General features: G+C 47.8%; 1 protein-coding gene across 3 annotated transcripts in view; it reads left to right on the top strand.

Moving 5' to 3' along the window:
• Positions 1-14,825, top strand: part of LOC135057055 (gastrula zinc finger protein XlCGF26.1-like) — a 62,373-nt gene extending 47,548 nt beyond the window's left edge. For all 3 annotated transcript variants that reach the window (XM_063962941.1, XM_063962939.1, XM_063962940.1), the window contains exon 8: positions 13,092-14,825. In XM_063962941.1, the coding sequence (XP_063819011.1) occupies positions 13,092-14,422 (1,331 nt within the window). In that variant the 3' untranslated portion in view covers positions 14,423-14,825. The remainder of the gene's footprint in view (positions 1-13,091) is intronic.
• The last annotated feature ends 7,328 nt before the right edge of the window (positions 14,826-22,153 follow it).

Raw genomic sequence — 22,153 nt, 5'->3', positions numbered from 1 at the left:
GAGTGGTGTCAGGAAGGTTTTGTTTCCAGGGATAGTGGACCAAGAAAGAAAGTTGCCAGCCAATAAATATATTGGAACTTCGGGCCATACACATAGCACTGATTGAGGCAAAGGACATCCTTCAGGGGAAACCAGTTCAGTTCCACTTGGACAATGTGACGGCAGTAGTGTATCTCAAACATCAGGTAGGAACTCGCAGCCAGAAAGCAATGAAGTCACACACTAAAGTGGGTAGAACTTCATCATCCAGCCTTGTTTGCACTTGGGTCTCAAAAATCCAAAGGCTAAATATAGTATCAAGGATACTATAATGGAAACTACTGAGGAGGAAAGGGATTTAGGATTCACTATTTCAAGTGACTTAAAGGCAGGAAAGCAATGCAACAAAGCAATGCGAAAGGCAAGTCAGATGCTTGGTTGCATAGGGAGAGGAATCAGTAGTAGGAAAAAAGAAATGATAATGCCACTGTATAGGTCATTGACACGGCCCCATCTGGAATACTGTGTCCAGTTCTGGAGACCATATCTCCAGAAGGATATAAATACACTAGAGAGTGTACAAAGAAGGGCAACTAAAATGGTGCATGGCCTACATCACAAAACGTACCGGAAAGTCTAAAAGATCTTAACATGTATAGTTTGGAGGAGAGAAGGGAAAGGGGGGACATGATAGAAACTTTCAAATATACCAAAGGTTTTAACAAAGTTCAGGAGGGAAACATTCTTCAAAGGAAGAGAAGTATTAGAACTCGAGGACATACACTGAAACTGGAGGGAGGCAGGTTCAGGGGAAATTTTTTTGTATAATGTATTTTTATTGAAAAGAGTACAGACTTGTGTCAACGTATACACACACGTATGACCATGTCAACAGTAAGCGGCTAAACATAGTGGCGAACAGAAATGAACAAAGTGTGGCCGCGTGGTCAATATTTCCAAAGTCTGCACTAACAATTTTGCAATAAAGACATTAGAAGAAAACAAACACAGAACGAGAAAGGGAACACATCATAGAAAAAGGTTAGCGAGCCGAGAATGCTAAGAAAAGGAGGAAAGGATATGTGAAAAGAATAGACGTATTCAAACATGCAGGCCCAAGGCAGCTGGCCACTGGGCTCCCATCTCATTTCATATCATAGAAGAGGTATAGGTCTTGTATGACTCAGAGGTCTTATACTCTATCCAAGGCAATATATGTTATGGTAAGAACTTACCATTGATAACGGTATTTCTCCTAAGTCCACAGGATCCACAGGGATCCCACCCTGACGCACCTGATTTGAGCATCCTTTTACTCACTAACCTCTTCCTGTTTGTACGGAAGGGTGTGCATGTGTGTTCTTCTCGCCTGATTAGGGCTTTCTATGATGCTCCTGCCTTGAGCTTTGGAAAAACAACTGATTTGTCTGAGCCAGGAGGCAGGGATATATGGACGGGCCCGTTGCATGCTGGAAGGCCGAAAAGCTTTGACCGTTTGGTGCAAATCCGCTGTCGCTTCATCGTATCCCAATGTTATCCTGTGGATCCTATGGACTTAGGAGAAATACCGTTAAGTTCTTACCATAACGTATATTTTCTCTAGCATCCATAAGGGATATTGGTGACTTAGTACGATGGGGTATAGAGGAACCAGTGCACTTGAAATTTCTTCAACTGGGCGTGCTGGCTCCTCCCCTCTATGCCCCCTCCTACAGCCAGTTTAGAAAAATGTGCCCTCGGGAGAGGATACACACTCTGGAGCTCCGGAGGATTTCTCTGACGTCCTAGTGGATGCTGGGACTCAGTCAGGACCATGGGGGATAGCGGCTCCGCAGGAGACAGGGCACAAAAGTAAAAGCTTTAGGATCAGGTGGTGTGCACTGGCTCCTCCCCCTATGACCCTCCTCCAAGCCTCAGTTAGATTTTTGTGCCCGGCCGAGAAGGGTGCAATCTAGGTGGCTCTCCTAAAGAGCTGCTTAGAGTAAAAGTTTTATTAGGTTTTTTATTTTCAGTGAGTCCTGCTGGCAACAGGCTCACTGCAACGAGGGACTTAGGGGAGAAGAAGTGAACTCACCTGCGTGCAGGATGGATTTGCTTCTTAGGCTACTGGACACTAGCTCCAGAGGGACGATCACAGGTACAGCCTGGATGGGTCACCGGAGCCGCGCCGCCGACCCCCTTGCAGATGCTGAAGAGAGAAGAGGTCCAGAAATCGGCGGCTGAAGACTTCTCAGTCTTCATGAGGTAGCGCACAGCACTGCAGCTGTGCGCCATTGCTCTCAGCACACTTCACACCAACGGTCACTGAGGGTGCAGGGCGCTGGGGGGGCGCCCTGGGCAGCAATGAAAATACCTATACTGGCTAAAAATACATCACATATAGCCTCTGGGGCTATATGGATGTATTTAACCCCTGCCAGGTTGTCAGAAAAACGGGAGAAGAAGCCCGCCAAAAAGGGGGCGGGGCCTATTCTCCTCAGCACACAGCGCCATTTTCCCTCACAGAACTGCTGGTGGGAAGGCTCCCAGGCTCTCCCCTGCACTGCACTACAGAAACAGGGTTAAAACAGAGAGGGGGGGCACTTATTTGGCGATATGATTATATATTAAGATGCTATAAGGGAAAACACTTATATAAAGGTTGTCCCTGTATAATTATAGCGTTTTGGTGTGTGCTGGCAAACTCTCCCTCTGTCTCCCCAAAGGGCTAGTGGGGTCCTGTCCTCTATCAGAGCATTCCCTATGTGTGTGCTGTGTGTCGGTACGTGTGTGTCGACATGTATGAGGACGATGTTGGTGAGGAGGCGGAGCAATTGCCTGAAATGGTGATGTCACTCTCTAGGGAGTCGACACCGGAATGGATGGCTTATTTAAGGAATTACGTGATAATGTCAACACGCTGCAAGGTCGGTTGACGACATGAGACGGCCGGCAAACAAATTAGTACCTGTCCAGGCGTCTCAAACACCGTCAGGGGCTTTAAAACGCTCATTTACCTCAGTCGGTCGACACAGACACAGACACGGACACTGACTCCAGTGTCGACGGTGAAGAAACAAACGTATTTTCCTTTAGGGCCACACGTTACATGTTAAGGGCAATGAAGGAGGTGTTACATATTTCTGATACTACAAGTACCACAAAGAAGGGTATTATGTGGGGTGTGAAAAAACTACCTGTAGTTTTTCCTGAATCAGATAAATTAAATGAAGTGTGTGATGATGCGTGGGTTTCCCCCGATAGAAAATTATTGGCGGTATACCCTTTCTCGCCAGAAGTTAGGGCGCGTTGGGAAACACCCCTTAGGGTGGATAAGGCGCTCACACGCTTATCAAAACAAGTGGCGGTACCGTCTCCAGATAGGGCCGCACTCAAGGAGCCAGCTGATAGGAGGCTGGAAAATATCCTAAAAAGTATATACACACATACTGGTGTTATACTGCGACCAGCGATCGCCTCAGCCTGGATGTGCAGCGCTGGGGTGGCTTGGTCGGATTCCCTGACTGAAAATATTGATACCCTTGACAGGGACAGTATTTTATTGACTATAGAGCATTTAAAGGATGCATTTCTATATATGCGAGATGCACAGAGGGATAATTGCACTCTGGCATCAAGAGTAAGTGCGATGTCCATATCTGCCAGAAGATGTTTATGGACACGACAGTGGTCAGGTGATGCAGATTCCAAACGGCACATGGAAGTATTGCCGTATAAAGGGGAGGAGTTATTTGGGGTCGGTCCATCGGACCTGGTGGCCACGGCAACAGCTGGAAAATCCACCTTTTTTACCCTAAGTCACATCTCAGCAGAAAAAGACATCGTCTTTTCAGCCTCAGTCCTTTCGTCCCCATAAGGGCAAGCGGGCAAAAGGCCAGTCATATCTGCCCAGGGATAGAGGAAAGGGAAGTAGACTGCAGCAGGCAGCCCATTCCCAGGAACAGAAGCCCTCCACCGCTTCTGCCAAGTCCTCAGCATGACGCTGGGGCCGTACAGGACCCCTGGATCCTACAAGTAGTATCCCAGGGGTACAGATTGGAAATTCGAGACGTCTCCCCCTCGCAGGTTCCTGAAGTCTGCTTTACCAACGTCTCCCTCCGACAGGGAGGCAGTATTGGAAACAATTCACATGCTGTATTCCCAGCAGGTGATAATCAAAGTACCCCTCCTACAACAAGGAAAGGGGTATTATTCCACACTATATTGTGGTACTGAAGCCAGACGGCTCGGTGAGACCTATTCTAAATCTGAAATATTTGAACACTTACATACAAAGGTTCAAATTAAGATGGTGTCACTCAGAGCAGTGATAGCGAACCAGGAAGAAGGGGACTATATGGTGTCCCGGGACATCAGGGATGCTTACCTCCATGTCCCAATTTGCCCTTCTCACCAAGGGTACCTCAGGTTCGTGGTACAGAACTGTCACTATCAGTTTCAGACGCTGCCGGTTGGATTATCCATGGCACCCCGGGTCGTTACCAAGGTAATGGCCGAAATGATGATTCTTCTTCAAAGAAAATGGACGATCTCCTGATAAGGGCAAGGTCCAGAGAACAGTTGGAGGTCGGAGTAGCACTATCTCAAGTAGTTCTACGACAGCACGGGTGGATTCTAAATATTCCAAAACCGCAGCTGTTTCCGACGACACATCTGCTGTTCCTAGGGATGATTCTGGACACAGTCCAGAAAAGGGTGTTTCTCCCGGAGAAGAAAGCCAGGGAGTTATCCGAGCTAGTCAGGAACCTCCTAAAACCAGGAAAAGTGTCAGTGCATCATTGCACAAGGGTCCTGGGAAAAATGGTGGCTTCTTACGAAGCGATTCCATTCGGCAGATTTCACGCAAGAACTTTTCAGTGGGATCTGCTGGAAAAATGGTCCGGATCGCATCTTCAGATGCATCAGCGGATAACCCTGTCTCCAAGGACAAGGGTGTTTCTTCTGCGGTGGCTGCAGAGTGCTCATCTACTAAAGGGCCGCAGATTCGGCATTCAGGACTGGGTCCTGGTGACCACGGATGCCAGCTTGAGAGGCTGGGGAGCAGTCACACAGGGAAAAAAATTTCCAGGGAGTGTGATCAAGTCTGGAGACTTCTCTCCACATAAATATACTGGAGCTAAGGGCAATTTACAATGCTCTAAGCTTAGCAAGACCTCTGCTTCAAGGTCAGCCGATATTGATCCAGTGGGACAACATCACGGCAGTCGCCCACGTAAACAGACAGGGCGGCACAGGAAGCAGGAGGGCAATGGCAGAAACTGCAAGGATTCTTCGCTGGGCGGAAAATCATGTGATAGCACTGTCAGCAGTGTTCATTCCGGGAGTGGACAACTGGGAAGCAGACTTCCTCAGCAGGCACGACCTCCACCCGGGAGAGTGGGGACTTCATCGGGAAGTCTTCCACATGATTGTGAACCGTTGGGAAAGACCAAAGGTGGACATGATGGCGTCCCGCCTGAACAAAAAATTGGACAGGTATTGCGCCAGGTCAAGAGACCCTCAGGCAATAGCTGTGGACGTTCTGGTAACACCGTGGGTGTACCAGTCGGTGTATGTGTTCCCTCCTCTGCTTCTCATACCCAAGGTACTGAGAATTATAAGACGTAGAGGAGTAAGAACTATATTCGTGGCTCCGGATTGGCCAAGAAGGACTTGGTACCCGGAACTTCAAGAAATGCTCACAGAGGACTCATGGCCTCTGCCGCTAAGAAGGGACTTGCTTCAGCAAGTACCATGTCTGTTCCAAGACTTGCCGCGGCTGCGTTTGACGGCATGGCGGTGGAACGCCGGATCCTAAGGGAAAAAGGCATTCCGGAAGAGGTCATTCCTACCCTGGTCAAAGCCAGGAAGGAGGTGACCGCACAACATTATCACCACATGTGGCGAAAATATGTTGCGTGGTGTGAGGCCAGGAAGGCCCCACGAAGAAATTTCAACTCGGTCGATTCCTGCATTTCCTGCAAACAGGAGTGTCTATGGACCTCAAATTGGGGTCCATTAAGGTTCAAATTTCGGCCCTGTCAATTTTCTTCCAGAAAGAATTGGCTTCACTTCCTGAAGTCCAGAAGTTTGTCAAGGGAGTACTGCATATACAAACCCCTTTTGTGCCTCCAGTGGCACTGTGGGATCTCAACGTAGTTCTGGGATTCCTCAAATCACATTTTAAACCGCTCAAATCTGTGGATTTGAAATATCTCACATGAAAAGTGACCATGCTGTTGGCCCTGGCCTCGGCCAGGCGAGTGTCAGAATTGGCGGCTTTGTCTCACAAAAGCCCATATCTGATTGTCCATTCGGACAGGGCAGAGCTGCGGACTCGTCCCCAGTTTCTCCCTAATGTGGTGTCAGCGTTTCACCTGAACCAGCTTATTGTGGTACCTGCGGCTACTAGGGACTTGGAGGATCCAAGTTGCTAGATGTTGTCAGGGCCCTGAAAATATAGTTTCCAGGACGGCTGGAGTCAGGAAAACTGACTTGCTGTTATCCTGTATGCACCCAACAAACTGGGTGCTCTTGCTTCTAAGCAGACGATTGCTAGTTGGATGTGTAGTACAATTCAGCTTGCACATTCTGTGGCAGGCCTGCCACAGCCAAAATATGTAAATGCCCATTTCACAAGGAAGGTGGGCTCATCTTGGGCGGCTGCCTGAGGGGTCTCGGCTTTACAACTTTGCCGAGCTGCTACTTGGTCAGGGGCAAACACGTTTGCAAAATTCTACAAGTTTGATACCCTGGCTGAGGAGGACCTGGAGTTCTCTCATTCGGTGCTGCAGAGTCATCCGCACTCTCCCGCCCGTTTGGGAGCTTTGGTATAATCCCCATGGTCCTGACGGAGTCCCAGCATCCACTAGGACGTCAGAGAAAATAAGAATTTACTTACCGATAATTCTATTTCTCGTAGTCCGTAGTGGATGCTGGGCGCCCATCCCAAGTGCGGATTGTCTGCAATACTTGCAAATAGTTATTGTTACAAAAATCGGGTTATTATTGTTGTGAGCCATCTTTTCAGAGGCTCCGCTGTTATCATGCTGTTAACTGGGTTCAGATCACAGGTTGTACAGTGTGATTGGTGTGGCTGGTATGAGTCTTACCCGGGATTCAAAATCCTTCCTTATTGTGTACGCTCGTCCGGGCACAGTATCCTAACTGAGGCTTGGAGGAGGGTCATAGGGGGAGGAGCCAGTGCACACCACCTGATCCTAAAGCTTTTACTTTTGTGCCCTGTCTCCTGCGGAGCCGCTATCCCCCATGGTCCTGACGGAGTCCCAGCATCCACTACGGACTACGAGAAATAGAATTATTGGTAAGTAAATTCTTATTTTTTCTTCAGTTTATTTTTAACTTGATTATTATTTATTATGTGGGCAATAGCATACCTGCACCATGGGAGTTAGGAGGGGGGACGGTCACCGGCCTCTGTAAGGCGTCAGAGCCGCTTCCCCGCTGCAGGACCACCATCCTGAGAGGTTGTGGTACCTCGGCCACGGCGCTTTAGCGTACACAATTGCAGCATGTCGCACACCCCTAACATTGCCTGAAAGTGAGAAGTGTATTAAGTACAAACCGGTGGGCCTCACTAGGGGGGTCCCCCGGTTCTTGGTGCGGAGCAATCACATAGCGGCATCCGGTCTCCCCCGGGGGATCCCATAGCCCCCATGTGTAAACTGGGCAGTGGTTGGTGAAAACAGGTGCTTATACTGTGTTTTGCACCATAAGGAGACTTTTGCCAGTATAAATATATGCATAGCTCCGGCGCCATTACAGGGGCGAAGCTAACTCAGAGCAGTACCAGCGTTTTCTTGGTGCCTTCCTCTGCTTACAGCTGCAGCAGCAAGGCACACAGCTCCTCCAGACACTCAGGATACGCGGGAAACTATTACAGGGGTGTAAATAAGGGGGAGAGCTGCTATTGTACATAATATAGTGTCCTAAACAGGAGAAACTCCGGTGTTACACCGAGATAAATACAGCCTGCAGCCTTACTGAGTCTCCTAGGCTTGGGTGTGCTGGTCTTTCTCTCTGTGTCTCCTACTCACATACCAGTCTGGACAGTTTTACTATATACTTGTCTGTGTGTGAGTGTTTTGTCTCCTGTGAACATGGTAAAACACCAATTATGTAAAGTATGTAATACCAGATTCTCCCCCTCATGTGAACAATGCAGTCAGTCCTCCCAAGTTGGTGAGGAATCTGTGTGTGTGTGTGTGTGTGGGGGGGGGGGGGGGGTGAGGTCCAGGAGCCATCCTGGTTAGGTGCCATAAAAACCATGATGGCTGATGTCTTCTCCGCTCACTGCTAATAGTCTAAAGACACAGCAGCTGCAGCAGGCTGTATCAGACTTGACTGCAAAAGCAGATGACAGACAGACCCCTCTCCCTAGCTCAGGGACAGATAAACGTGGGCTCCCTGACTTGTTTTCTGAATCTGATGAAGAGGTACAGGAGGAGGGGGAGGAGCTGGACCCTATTACAGAGGATTCATCTCCAGCGCAGGGGATTGAACCCCTCATACTTGCTGTCAGGGTTGTATTAAAAATCCCAATGGATGACGATGCAGCAAAGCAGTTGTTCTTCTTCTCCCAGAAAAAGGTTAGCGTCACTTTTCCTGATTCTAAGGAATTAGATGACATGTTTAAGTTAGCCTGGAAAAATCCCGATAGGAAATTCCAGGTGACAAGGCGTTTTCTGAGTACTTTCCCATTTACTCCGGATGGCAGGAAAAATTGGGAAGATCCTCCGTCTGTGGATGTGTCAGTCTCACGTCTATGTAAAAAGGTGGTATAACCAGTCCCTGGCGCCTCTGCCTTAAAGGACCCTGGGGATAGGAAAATAGAGACTACATTGAAGTCTATTTACACAGCAGCTGGTGTATCACAAAGGCCTGTGATAGCGGGTTGCTGGATGACACATGCCGTTCACACCTGGGTGGGCCAGGTTCAAGAGGGCCTTGTGGGGGATATGTCTCTGGTGAATATGGTTACACTGACAAAACACATTCAGAATACTGCACGTGTCCTGTGTGATTCTATCAAAGAGATAATGCTAGGACTACTGCCATGGCAGTGTCTGTGCGCAGACCTTTATTGCTGCGTCAGTGGATAGCATATGCAGATCTAAGAACAGTGTGGAGTCTCTTCCTTTCTCAGGAGAGTGGCTATTCGGGGTTGAGTTGGATACATTGATTTCTAAAGCTACTGCGGGGAAATCCACGTTTCTCCCCTCTGGGGCCCCACCGGCCAGGCGCTACTACCCGGGGCAATCTACACGGTCCTTTCGGACCACTGGATTTAGGTCAAGAGCCAGAGGCGCCTCATACGCTGAAAGAGGCACCAGGGGCAAGACAAGAAAACCAGCTGCCACTGGTTATCAGGAACAAAGCACCAGCTCTGCTTCCACCAAAGCTTCAGCATTACGGTGTTTCCCCACCCCAAGGAAATCTCGAGGTGGGAGCTCGGATGCGTCGCTTCAGCCACATCTGGGAAAGCTCCTGCCAGGATGCCTGGGTAAAGGAGCAAATTTCTCAGGACTGCAAGCTGGAGTTCGACAGTGCTTCTCCCCACCGATTTTCCAAATCAAGCTTACCACTTTTGGAGGATACCAGAGTTACACTGCAACAGGCCATCTTGAAATTGATCCAGTTCCAAGTCATCATTACAGTACCACTACAACAACAGGGAAAAGGTTACTAGTCCAACCTGTTTGTAGTACAACAACCGGATGGTTCGGTAAGGCACATTTTGAATCTAAAATCCTTGAATCCTTACCTAAAGTTTTCATGTTCAAGATGGAATCTTTGCGAGCAGTGATTGCGGGTCTGGAAAAACAGGAGTTCATGGTTTCGCTGGATATAAAGACGCTTATCTCCATATCCCGATTTGGCCACCTCACCAGGCTTACCTACAGTTTGCCCTGTTGAACGATCACTACCAGTTCCAGGGCACTACCCTTCAGACTGTCCACAGCTCCGAAGGTCTTCACTAAAGTGATGGCGGAGATGATGTTCCAGCTCAGAGCCCAGGGGGTTAGATCTCTTGAAAAAGGAGAAATCCAAGGAGCTTCTATTGCTGAAAATAGACTGCACTATTCAGCTTCCTCATGGGTGGATCCTCAATTTACAGAAGTCTCACCTGGAGCCTACTCGGTGGCTCCTGTTCCTGGGAATGTTTCTGGATACAGTGGCTCAGAAAGTATTCCTCCCAGAGGACAAGGCAAGGACGCTCCAGCAGATGGTCCGAGCGGTCCTACGGCCGAATCGGATCTCCATCCATCTTTGCATAAGATTGTTGGGAAAGATGGTAACCTCATACGAGACGATCCAGTACGGATGGTTCCATGCCAGAACTTTTCAATTGGATCTCCTGAGCAAGTGGTCCGGATTACGTCTTCAGATGCTTCGGATCATACGTCTTTCACCTCAGGCCAAAATTTCCCTCCTGTGGTGACTACAATCCTCAAACCTGCTGAAAGGTCGAAGTTTCGGGATTCAGGATTGGATTTTCCTCACAACGGATGCAGGTCTGAGAGGATGGGGAGCTGTCACCCGAGGGGCTCAGTTCCAGGGCAGGTGGTCAGTCCACGAAGCCCTACTTCTGATCAACATTCTGGAACTCCGGGTGATCTACAATGCTCTGCTTCAGGCCTCTCCTCTACTCCGAGATCAGGCCATTCAAGTTCATTCGGACAGCGCCATGGCCGTGACATACATCAATCGATAATGAGGAACAAAGAGCAGCGCCTACATGCGAGAAGTGTCAAGGATACTCCTCTGGGCAGAAACGCAAGAGCAATGTCGGCCTTCTTTATTCCGGGAGCGGACAACTGGGAAGCGGACATTCTAAGTCGTCACGACTTACACCCAGGGGAGTGGTGCCTCCCCCCACAGGTATTTTGGCAGATCACGATCTGTTGGGCTACCCGCAGATCGACTTGATGGCATTTCGGCTCAACAAGAAACTTCACTGGCATCGATCGAGGACCAGGGACCCGCAGGCGGTAGCAGTGGATGCACTGACAACCCCATGGCCTTACAGGTTGGACTACCTGTTTCCTCCGATTCTGTTGCTCCCGAGGGTGCTAAAGAGAATCAGGCATCAGAGAGTCTAGACGATTCTGTTTGCCCCAGATTGGCCTCGGAGGGCTTGGTACGCGGATCTTTAGGACATGTCCCTCGAAGACCCTTGGGATGAGATCTTCTGCAACAAGGACCGTTCGTTTACCCAGACTTACGGCGGCTTCATTTGATGGAATGGCGGTTGAACAGAACATCCTAGTTCGAAAAGGGGTTCACTACGATCGGCCGGCCTCCCGGCGATCAGCATACCGGCGCCGGGAGGCCGGCCGCCGGCTTACCGACAGTGTGGCGAGCGCAAATGAGCCCCTTGTAGGCTCGCCACGCTACGCGCGCCACACTATTTTATTTTATTCTCCCTCCAGGGGGGTCGTGGACCCCCACGAGGGAGAATAAGTGTCGGTATGCCGGCGGTCGGGCTCCCGGCGCCGGTATAATGGTCGCCGGGAGCCCGACTGCCGTCATACTGAAGACCACCCCTCGAAAAGGCCTTTCCAAAAAGGTTATTGTAACCATGGTTCAGTCCATAAAACCTGTGACGTCAAAGCACTATCATCATATCTGGAGGAGATATGTCTCTTGGTGTGAGGAGCGCAAGTATCCTCCTGCGGATTTTCACTTTTCTTACGTTTCCTCCAGGTTGTAGTGGATATTGACTTACGTCTGGGTTCTCTTAAGGTCCAGAGTTCAGTCCTCTCAATTTTCTTCCAGAAGAAGTTGGCAGTGTTGCCAGAAGTTCAGACCTTCTTGCAAGGTATTCTCCGCATACAGCCTCCCTTTGTGCCACCAACGGCACCCTGGGATCTGAATGTGGTATTGTCATTTCTACAGTCCTGGTTTGAAGCGTTAAGGATGGTAGAAGACAAGTACCTTACGTGGAAGACGGTGATGTTACTGGCCCTGGCTTCTGCTAGGCGTGTCTCAGAATTGGGGGCCTTATCGTGTAAAAGTCAATACTTGGTCTTTTACGAAGACAGAGCAAAGCTCAGGACTAGGCAGCAGTTCCTGCCGAAGGTTGTCTCTGCGTTCCACTTGAAACAACCTATTGTGGTTCCGTGAGGTTCTGGCACTTCTGCCCTTCCAGAAGCTTTGGATGCTGTGCGAGCCTTGAAGATCTACGTCAAGAGGTTGGCTCAGTTCCGAAAGACAGATTCCCTGTTTGTGCTTTATGATGTGCATATAAAGGGTTACCCTGCTTCTAAGCAGTCCATTGCTCATTGGATTAGGCTGTCTATCCAACAGGCCTATGTGTCAGCAGCCTTACCTGTTCCCCAGTCTCTGAAGGCCCACTCTACAAGATCGGTGGGGTCTTCCTGCGCGGCTTCCGATGGAGTCTTGGCCTTGCAACTATGCCGAGCTGCTACCTGGTCGGGGAAGAACACCTTTGTGAAGTTCTACAGGTTTGATACCCTGGCCAAAGAGGATACCCAGTTTGGGCAGGCGGTGCTGCTGACGTGTCCGCACATTCCCGCCCATTCTGGAAGCTTTGGGATGACCCCAATATCCCTTATGGATGCTAGAGAAAATAGGATTTTAATTACCTACCGGTAAATCCTTTTCTCGTAGTTCATAAGAGATACTGTGCGCCCGCCTCAGTGCGTTGACTTTTCTGCAGGTTTTTCTTTTGTAAAAGTTTACCTGTTCAGCTGTTGCTGTTGTTTGTTACCAGCTGTTGCTGGTCAGTTATGTTGTGATGTGCTGGTGTAAATCTCACCACTCGTTATTGTTCTGTTCCTTTTCTCAAGTATGTCCATTCTCCTTCAGGCACCGTTTTACCTACACTGGCTGTAGGAGGGGGCACAGAGGGGAGGAGCCAGCACACCCAGTATAGACAATGACTTTGTATTGTACAGCACAATTAAAAAATAAACATGTGAACACTGCTATAATTATAGCAAAAGGTTCATGTCAGTGAGGTAAAAATTGTACCATGAAACATCTTTTCACCTTTCATAGTAATTTGTGGACCTTATACTCTTTTGAGAAAAATGTATGTTATTATAAGGAAACGTTAATATTCTCATATTTATTCTTCTTCTCTGCAGATGGACACTGCAAGATGAATAACTCAGAGGAACGTCTCTGTTTACCAGCAGATGGTGACATCAAAGATGACATCACACAACTTTCTCTAAGAGAAAACTCTGTTACTCCAATGACAAATTCAGTACTACTTAGTTCACATATGTCATCTGTTTCCACTTATCATGAGGAATCTTCCCCTGACAGTGTCACATCTATTACAACTCTTAAAGAAGATAAGACATTTTCCTGTTCTGTAGATCAGACATATTTTACACAGATCACAAAGCCTATTACCCATCAGCCAAGTAATCCAAGTGAGAATCCATTTCTGTGTTCTGAGTGTGGGAAATGTTTTACGCAGAAAGCACATCTTGTTATACATAATAGACTTCACACAGGTGAGAAGCCATTCTCATGCTCTGAGTGTGGGAAATGTTTTACATATAAATCACAACTTATTACACATAATAGACTACCATTTTCATGTACTGAGTGTGGGAAATGTTTTCCAAAGAAAGAACATCTTGTCATACATCAGAGAAGTCACACGCGTGAGAAACAGTTTTCATGTTCTAAGTGTGGGAAATGTTTTACACAGAAATCACAACTCGTTGCACATGAGAGAAGACACACAGGTGAGAAACCATTTCCATGTTCTGAGTGTGGGAAATGTTTTACACAGAAATCACATCTCGTTATACATGAGAGAAGTCACACAGGTGAGAAACCATTTCCATGTTCTGAGTGTGGGAAATGTTTTGCACAGAAATCAGATCTTGTTGCACATGAGAGAAGTCACACAGGTGAGAAACCATTTCAATGTTCTGAGTGTGGGAAATGTTTTACACGGAAATCACATCTCGTTATACATGAGAGAAGTCACACAGGTGAGAAACCATTTCCATGTTCTGAGTGTGGGAAATGTTTTGTACAGAAATCAGATCTTGTTGCACATGAGAGAAGTCATACAGGTGAGAAACCTTTTCCATGTTCCGAGTGTGAGAAATGTTTTAAACGGAAATCGGATCTTGTTACACATGAGAGAAGTCACACAGGTGAGAAACCATATCAGTGTTCTGAGTGTGAGAAATGTTTTTCACAGAAATCTGCACTTGTTACACATGAGAGACGTCACACAGGGGAGAAACCATATCAGTGTTCTGAGTGTGGGAAAGGTTTTTCACAGAAATTTGCCCTTGTTACACATGAGAGATGTCACACAGGTGAGAAACCATTTCTATGTTCTGAGTGTGGGAAATGTTTTACACAGAAATCAGCTCTTCGTAAACACCTTAAAACTCACATAGGAGAAAAGCTATTTAAATTAGGTGCTAAACATATGAAGCATTAATACTTTAAATATTGTGGATGCGTTTATATGAATTATAAAAAATAAAAAAAAAGACAAATACTTTTACAGAGTGTATACTCAAAGGTATTTTGACAACACATAAATTACTTGGCATATGCAGATTTTTACCATAAGTGGAATATATATGATCGATATCAATATAAGATTACAGCATCTCTCTTGTGTGGACTTTTTGTTTTTTTAAATAGTGTTTTTATTGAGAGAGGTATAACATAGTTACAATCATTTGACAGAGCTGTTTATTAGGACAAGAACACATGTTGACTATCAAAGCATAGTCAATTGCAGTACGGTTAATGTTAAACATCAATACAAAATGCATTGCGTCTGGATTTATCTTATTAATGCTTTGTCATGAAAATAAATTTATATTGTAATTGTAGCTCTGTTGTCTAATTTTTTCAAATATTTTCCTTAAAAGAAAACAACCTAGACATACAATAAGGAATTATAGATAGAAATTTGATATAAAAAGAAATAGATTAAGAAATGTGTTTGATGTTTATAAGATCTAGACCAAGCCTGACCATAAGGACTATCTTTAATGGCAGAATTAACCAAGTCTGCAATATAATCACATGTGCAAATCACTTATGAGTATATTAGAGACTTAGATGTAGTGTGATCTGAGCCGAGTCACATGACAAAGGTATTATGTAGGTCCGGGGTAGCCAACCCTGGTCCTCGAGAGCTACCAACAGTTAACGTTTTCCAGGTCTCCTCACAGAATCACAAGTTAAGTGATTAGCTCCACCTGTGGATCTTTTAAAATGTGTCAGTGAGTAATGAGTGCACCTATGCACCTGCTAGGTGACCTGGAAAACGTGAACTGTTGGTAGCTCTCGAGGACCGGGGTTGGCTACCACTGATGTAGGTCAAACGGGGGAGGCATAAATGGACTCCAGCCATCTTGATCAAGTATTTTTTATCTTAGGAATAGCTCCTCTGGACAAATACACAAATATGTCATATTTTATAGTAGAGTTTACTAAGGCTTTCCAGGCAGAGAAGTTAGGCCCAATCGGTGCCATCCATGAGCGCGCTATGCATATCTTAGCTCAGAGGTTCTCAAACACGGTCCTCGAGGCACCCCAATGGTCCAGGTTTTAGGTCTATCCATGGATCAGCACAGGTGGTTAAATCAAATAGACTGAGGTGCTAATTAAGTTACCTGTGCTTAAGCATGGATATACATAAAACCTAGACTGTTGGGGTACCTTGAGGACCGCATTTGAGAAGCTCTGTCTTAGCGAACACACACGTTAGTAATGTATTGAATATCACCTCTACTAAGCACCTCTTCCTCCCTAGTTCCCGGCACACATATTCTGGGAGTAAGGATCTCATTTGGGGTACCAGCGGGCACCAAAGCTGTTTTTATCTGAGACCAGAATGATTGGATCATTGGGCATTCCTAAATAAGATGCCAAACGGTGCCCTGAGCCCCATTGCATTTATGGCAGTCGGCCGTTGTTCGGCCACCAAACTTTACCAATTGTAGTGGGGTCAGGTCGGTTTTATGCAATATAATTGTACCTGTTGGAACCTTATAGAATCAGTTACAAAGGGAAGGGGGCCCTAGTTTGCACACCATATTTAAGTAATGAGGTGCTACTCTGCTTGAGACTTAGGTGGTCATTCCGAGTTGTTCGCTCGCTAGCAGTTTTTAGCAGCCATGCAAACGCTATGCCGCCGCCGACTGGGAGTGTATTTTAGCTTAGCAGAAGTGCGAACAAAACGATCGCAGAGCGGCTACAAAATAATTTCTCTTTCATCCACTAGGGGACACTGGAGTCCTATACAGTAGGGGTGTGAAGCCTTGAACCGGAGGTGTGGCACAATTCTAAAATTAACATTGTCTGCACAGCCGGTTCCTCCCCCTTCACATCCCTCCTCCCTCAGTTTGAAAAATTGTGCTGGAGGCACAATACGTGGAGCACTTGAGCTCCTGACAAATAAACTAAAAGGGGCTGCGTAACCCTAATAAAAGGGGGACAAGGCTACCTGATAGCAGAGAGACAAAGATCCCTATTGAAGGGACCTGCATCTCTCCACAGGAGATCCTCCAGAGTCCTCAAAAGTGAGTACTGGTAACAAGAGATAGGGCCTTTTTAGGTATATACTCTTATTTATTTATTTAAAAAAAAAAATTCTGACGTCCTAGTGGATGCTGGGAACTCCGGAAGGACCATGGGGAATAGCGGCTCCGCAGGAGACTGGGCACAACTAAAGAAAGCTTTAGGACTACTCGGTGTGCACTGGCTCCTCCCACTATGACCCTCCTCCAGACCGCAGTTAGATTTTTGTGCCCGGCCGAGCTGGATGCACACTAGGGGCTCTCCTGAGCTCCTAGAAAGAGAGTATATTTTAGGTTTTTTATTTTACAGTGAGATCTGCTGGCAACAGGCTCACTGCAACGAGGGACTAAGGGGAGAAGAAGCGAACCTACCTGCTTGCAGCTAGCTTGGGCTTCTTAGGCTACTGGACACCATTTGCTCCAGAGGGATCGACCGCATGGAACTGGCCTTGGTGTTCGTTCCCGGAGCCACGCCGCCGTCCCCCTTACAGAGCCAGAAGCAAGAAGAGGTCTGGAAAATCGGTGGCAGAAGACTTCAGTCTTCACCAAGGTAGCGCACAGCACTGCAGCTGTGCGCCATTGCTCCTCATGTACACCTCACACTCCGGTCACTGATGGGTGCAGGGCCCTGGGGGGGGGGGGGGGCCCTGAGGGCAATATAAACACCTTGGCTGGCAAAATAATCACAATATATAGCCCCATAGGCTATATATGTGATAAATACCCCTGCCAGAATCCATAAAAAAGCGGGAGAAAAGTCAGCGAAAAAGGGGCGGAGCTATCTCCCTCAGCACACTGGCGCCATTTTTTCTTCACAGTGCAGCTGGAAGACAGCTCCCCAGGCTCTCCCCTGTAGTTTTCAGGCTCAAAGGGTTAAAAAGAGGGGGGGGCACTAAATTTAGGCGCAATATGTTTATACAAGCAGTTATTGGGGGAAAAATCACTCAGTTATAATGTTAATCCCTGCATTATATAGCGCTCTGGTGTGTGCTGGCATACTCTCTCTCTGTCTCCCCAAAGGACTTTGTGGGGTCCTGTCCTCAGTCAGAGCATTCCCTGTGTGTGTGCGGTATGTCGGTACGGCTGTGTCAACATGTTTGTGGAGAAAAGTTATGTGGAGGCGGAGCAGATGCCGATAAATGTGATGTCGCCCCCTGTGGGGCCGACACCAGAGTGGATGGATAGGTGGAAGGTATTAACCGACAGTGTCAACTCCTTACATAAAAGGCTGGATTACGTAACAGCTGTGGGACAGCCGGCTTCTCAGCCCGCGCCTGTCCAGGCGTCTCAAAAGTCATCAGCGGCTCAAAAACGCCCGCTACCTCAGATGACAGACACAGATGTCGACACGAAGTCGGACTCCAGTGTCGACGAGGTTGAGACATATACACAATCCACTAGGAACATCCGTAGCATGATCTCGGCAATAAAAAATGTGTTACACATTTCTGACATTAACCCAAGTACTACAAAAAAAAAAAAAGGGTTTTATGTTTGGGGAGAAAAAGCAGCCAGTGTTTTGTTCCCCCATCCGATGAGTGAGTGAAGTGTGTGAAGCGTGGGTTTCCCCGATAAGAACCTGGTAATTTCTAAAAAGTTACCCTTTTCCCGCCAGAGGATAGGGCACGTTGGGAGATATCCCCTAGGGTGGATAAGGCGCTCACACGCTTGTCAAAAAAGGTGGCACTGCCGTCTTAGGATACGGCCACTTTAAAGGAGCCTGCTGATAAAAAGCAGGAGGCTATCCTGAAGTCTGTATATACACACTCAGGTATTCTACTGAGACCTGCAATTGCCTCAGCATGAATAATGCTGCTGCAGCAGGGTCTGTTACCCTGTCAGATAATATTAATACCCTAGACAGGGATAATATTGTGCTAACGTAGAGCATATTAAAGACGTCTTATATATGAGGGATGCACAGAGGGATATTTGCCGGCTGGCATCCAGAATTAATGCAATGTCCATTTTGCCAGGAGGGTATTAGAGACCCGGCAGTGGACAGGTGATGCTGACTTTAAAAGGCACATGGAGATTCTGCCTTATAAGGGTGAGGAATTGTTTGGGGATGGTCTCTGTGACCTCGTATCCACAGCAACAGCTGGGAAGAATGTTTTTTACCTCAGGTCTCCTCACAGCCTAAGAAAGCACTGTATTATCAGGTACAGTCCTTTCGGCTTCAGAAAAGCAAGCGGGCCAAAGGCGCTTCCTTTCTGCACAGAGACAAGGGAAGAAGGAAAAAGCAGCACCAGACAGCCAGTTCCCAGGATCAAAAATCTTCCCCTGCTTCCTCTGAGTCCACCGCATGACACTGGGGATCCACAGGTGGAGACAGGTGCGGTGGGGGCGCGTCTCGGGGACCAGGGGTCTTGCCCACAGGTGGATCCCTAGGTTCTCCAAGGAGTATCACAGGGATACAAGCTGGAGTTCGAGGCGACTCCCCCTCGCCGTTACCTCACATCAGCCTTGCATGCTGCTCTCGGAGAAAGGGAGGTAGTACTGGCGGCAATTCACAAGCTGTACTTCCAGCAGGTGAAATCAAGGTACCCCTCCTTCAACAAGGCCGGGGTTACTATTCCAAAATGTTTGGGGTACTGAAACCGGACGGTTCGGTGAGACCCATTCTAAAACTGAAATCCTTGAACACTTATATACGAAGGTTCAAGTTCAAGATGAAATCGCTCAGGGCGATTATTGCAAGCCTGGAGAATTTCAGGGTATCACTGGACATCATGGATGCTTACCTGCATGTCCCTATCTACCCTGCTCACCAGGGGTACCTCAAAATTGTGGTACAGGATTGTCATTACCAATTCCAGACGTTGCCGTTGGTCTGTCCCCGGCACCGAGGGTATTTACCAAGGTAATGGCCGGAATAATTATCCCGTACTTGGACAATCTCCTTATAAAGGCGAGGTCCAGGGAGCAGTTGTTGGTCGGAGTAGCACTATCTCGGGAAGTGCTACGACAGCACGGCTGGATTCTGAATATTCCAAAGTCGCAGCTGGTTCCTACGACGAGTCTACTGTTCCTGGGTATGGTTCTGGACACACACCAGAAATAAGTGTTTCTCCCGGAGGGGAAAGCCAAGGAGTTGTCATCTCTAGTCAGAGGCCTCCTTAAACCAAAACAGGTCTCGGTGCATCACTGCACGCGAGTCCTGGGAAAGATGGTAGCTTCTTACGAAGCAATTCCATTCGGCAGGTTCCATGCAAGAACTTTTCAGTGGGAACTTGTTGGACAAGTGGTCCGGATCGCATCTTCAGATGCATCGGCTGATAACCCTGTCTCCAAGGACCAGGGTGTCTCTGCTGTGGTGGCTGCAGAGTGCTCATCTCTAAGAGGGCCGCAGATTCGGCATACAGCACTGGATCCTGGTGACCACGGATGCCAGCCTTCGAGGCTGGGAGGGCAGTCACACAGGGAAGAAACTTCCAGGGACAAATCAGGAGATTTCCCTACATAAATATTTGGAACTGAGGGCCATTTACAATGCCCTAAGTCAGGCAAGACCCCTGCTTCAGACCCAGCCGGTACTGATCCAATCAGACAACTTCACGGCAGTCGCCCATGTAAACTGACAGGGCGGCACAAGAAGCAGGATGGCGATGGCAGAAGACACAAGGATTCTCCGATGGGCGGAAAATCACGTGTTAGCACTGTTAGCAGTGTTCATTCCGGGAGTGGACAACTGGCAAGCAGACTTCCTCAGAAGACACGAACTACACCCGGGAGAGTGGGGACTTCATCCAGAAGTCTTTCAACTGATTGTAAACCGTTGGGAAAGGCCACAGGTGGACATGATGGCGTCCCGCCTAAACAAAAAGCTAGAAAGATATTGTGCCAGGTCGAGAGACCCACAGGCAATAGCTGTGAACGCTCTAGTGACACCGTGGGTGTACCAGTCGGTTTATGTGTTCCCTCCTCTTCCTCTCATACCCAGGGTACTGAGGATAATAAGGAAAAGAGGAGTAAGAACTATACTCATTGTTCCGGATTGGCCAAGAAGAACTTGGTACCCGGAACTTCAAGAAATAATCTCAGAGGACCCATGGCCTCTACCGCTCAGACAGGTCCTGCTGCAGCAGGCTCCCTGTCTGTTCCAAGACTTACCGCGGTTGCATTTGACGGCATGGCGGTTGAACGCCGGATCCTGAAGGAAAAGGGCATTCTGGAGGAAGTCATTCCTACGCTGATTAAAGCCAGGAAAGATGTAACTGCAAAACACTATCACCGCATATGGCGAAAATATTTTGCGTGGTGCGAGGCCAGGAAGGCCCCAACAGAGGAATTTCAGCTGGGTCGATTTCTGCACTTCCTACAGGCAGGAGTGACTATAGGCCTAAAATTGGGTTCCATTAAGGTACAGATCTCGGCTCTGTCGATTTTCTTCCAGAAAGAACTGGCTTCACTGCCTGAAGTTCAGACATTTGTCAAGGGAGTGCTGCATATTCAGCCCCCCTTTTGTTGCTCCAGTGGCACCTTGGGATCTCAACGTGGTGTTGGGTTTCCTAAAGTCACATTGGTTTGAGCCACTCAAAACCGTGGATTTAAAATATCTCACGTGGAAAGTGGTCATGCTGTTGGCCTTGGCTTCGGCCAGGCGTGTGTCAGAATTGGTGGCTTTATCATGTAAAAGCCCTTATCTGATTTTTCATGTGGATAGGGCAGAATTGCGGACTCGTCCCAAATTCCTCCCTAAGGTGGTATCAGCTTTTCATTTGAACCACCCTATTGTGCTGCCTGCGGCTACTAAGGACTTGGAGGATTCCAAGTTACTGGACGTAGTCAGGGCCTTGAAAACTTATGTTTCCAGGACGGCTGGAGTCAGAAAAACTGACTCGCTGTTTATTCTGTATGCACCCAACAAGGTGGGTGCTCCTGCTTCAAAGCAGACTATTGCTCGCTGGATTTGTAGCACAATTCAGCTTGTGCATTCTGCGGCTGGACTGCCGCATCCTAAATCTGTAAAAGCCCATTCCACGAGGAAGGTGGGCTCTTCTTGGGCGGCTGCCCGAGGGGTCTCGGCTTTACAACTTTGCCGAGCTGCTACTTGGTCAGGGTCAAACACGTTTGCAAAATTCTACAAATTTGACACCCTGGCTGAGGAGGACCTTGAGTTCTCTCATTCGGTGCTGCAGAGTCATCCGCACTCTCCCGCCCGTTTGGGAGCTTTGGTATAATCCCCATGGTCCTTACAGAGTTCCCAGCATCCACTAGGACGTCAGAGAAAATAAGATTTTACTCACCGGTAAATCTATTTCTCGTAGTCCGTAGTGGATGTTGGGCGCCCATCCCAAGTGCGGATTGTCTGCAATACTTGTATATAGTTATTGCCTAACTAAAGGGTTATTGTTGTGAGCCATCTGTTGAGAGGCTCTGTTATGTTCATACTGTTAACTGGGTATAGTATCACGAGTTATACGGTGTGATTGGTGTGGCTGGTATGAGTCTTACCCGGGATTCAAAATCCTTCCTTATTGTGTCAGCTCTTCTGGGCACAGTATCCTAACTGAGGTCTGGAGGAGGGTCATAGTGGGAGGAGCCAGTGCACACCAGGTAGTCCTAAAGCTTTCTTTAGTTGTGCCCAGTCTCCTGCGGAGCCGCTATTCCCCATGGTCCTTACAGAGTTC

This window comes from Pseudophryne corroboree, chromosome 3 (assembly GCF_028390025.1).
Source record: "Pseudophryne corroboree isolate aPseCor3 chromosome 3, aPseCor3.hap2, whole genome shotgun sequence".
NCBI classification, from domain to species: Eukaryota; Metazoa; Chordata; class Amphibia; order Anura; family Myobatrachidae; genus Pseudophryne; species Pseudophryne corroboree.
The sequence above is the reverse complement of the archived record's forward strand: the minus strand, read 5'-3'. Positions and strand labels throughout refer to the sequence as shown.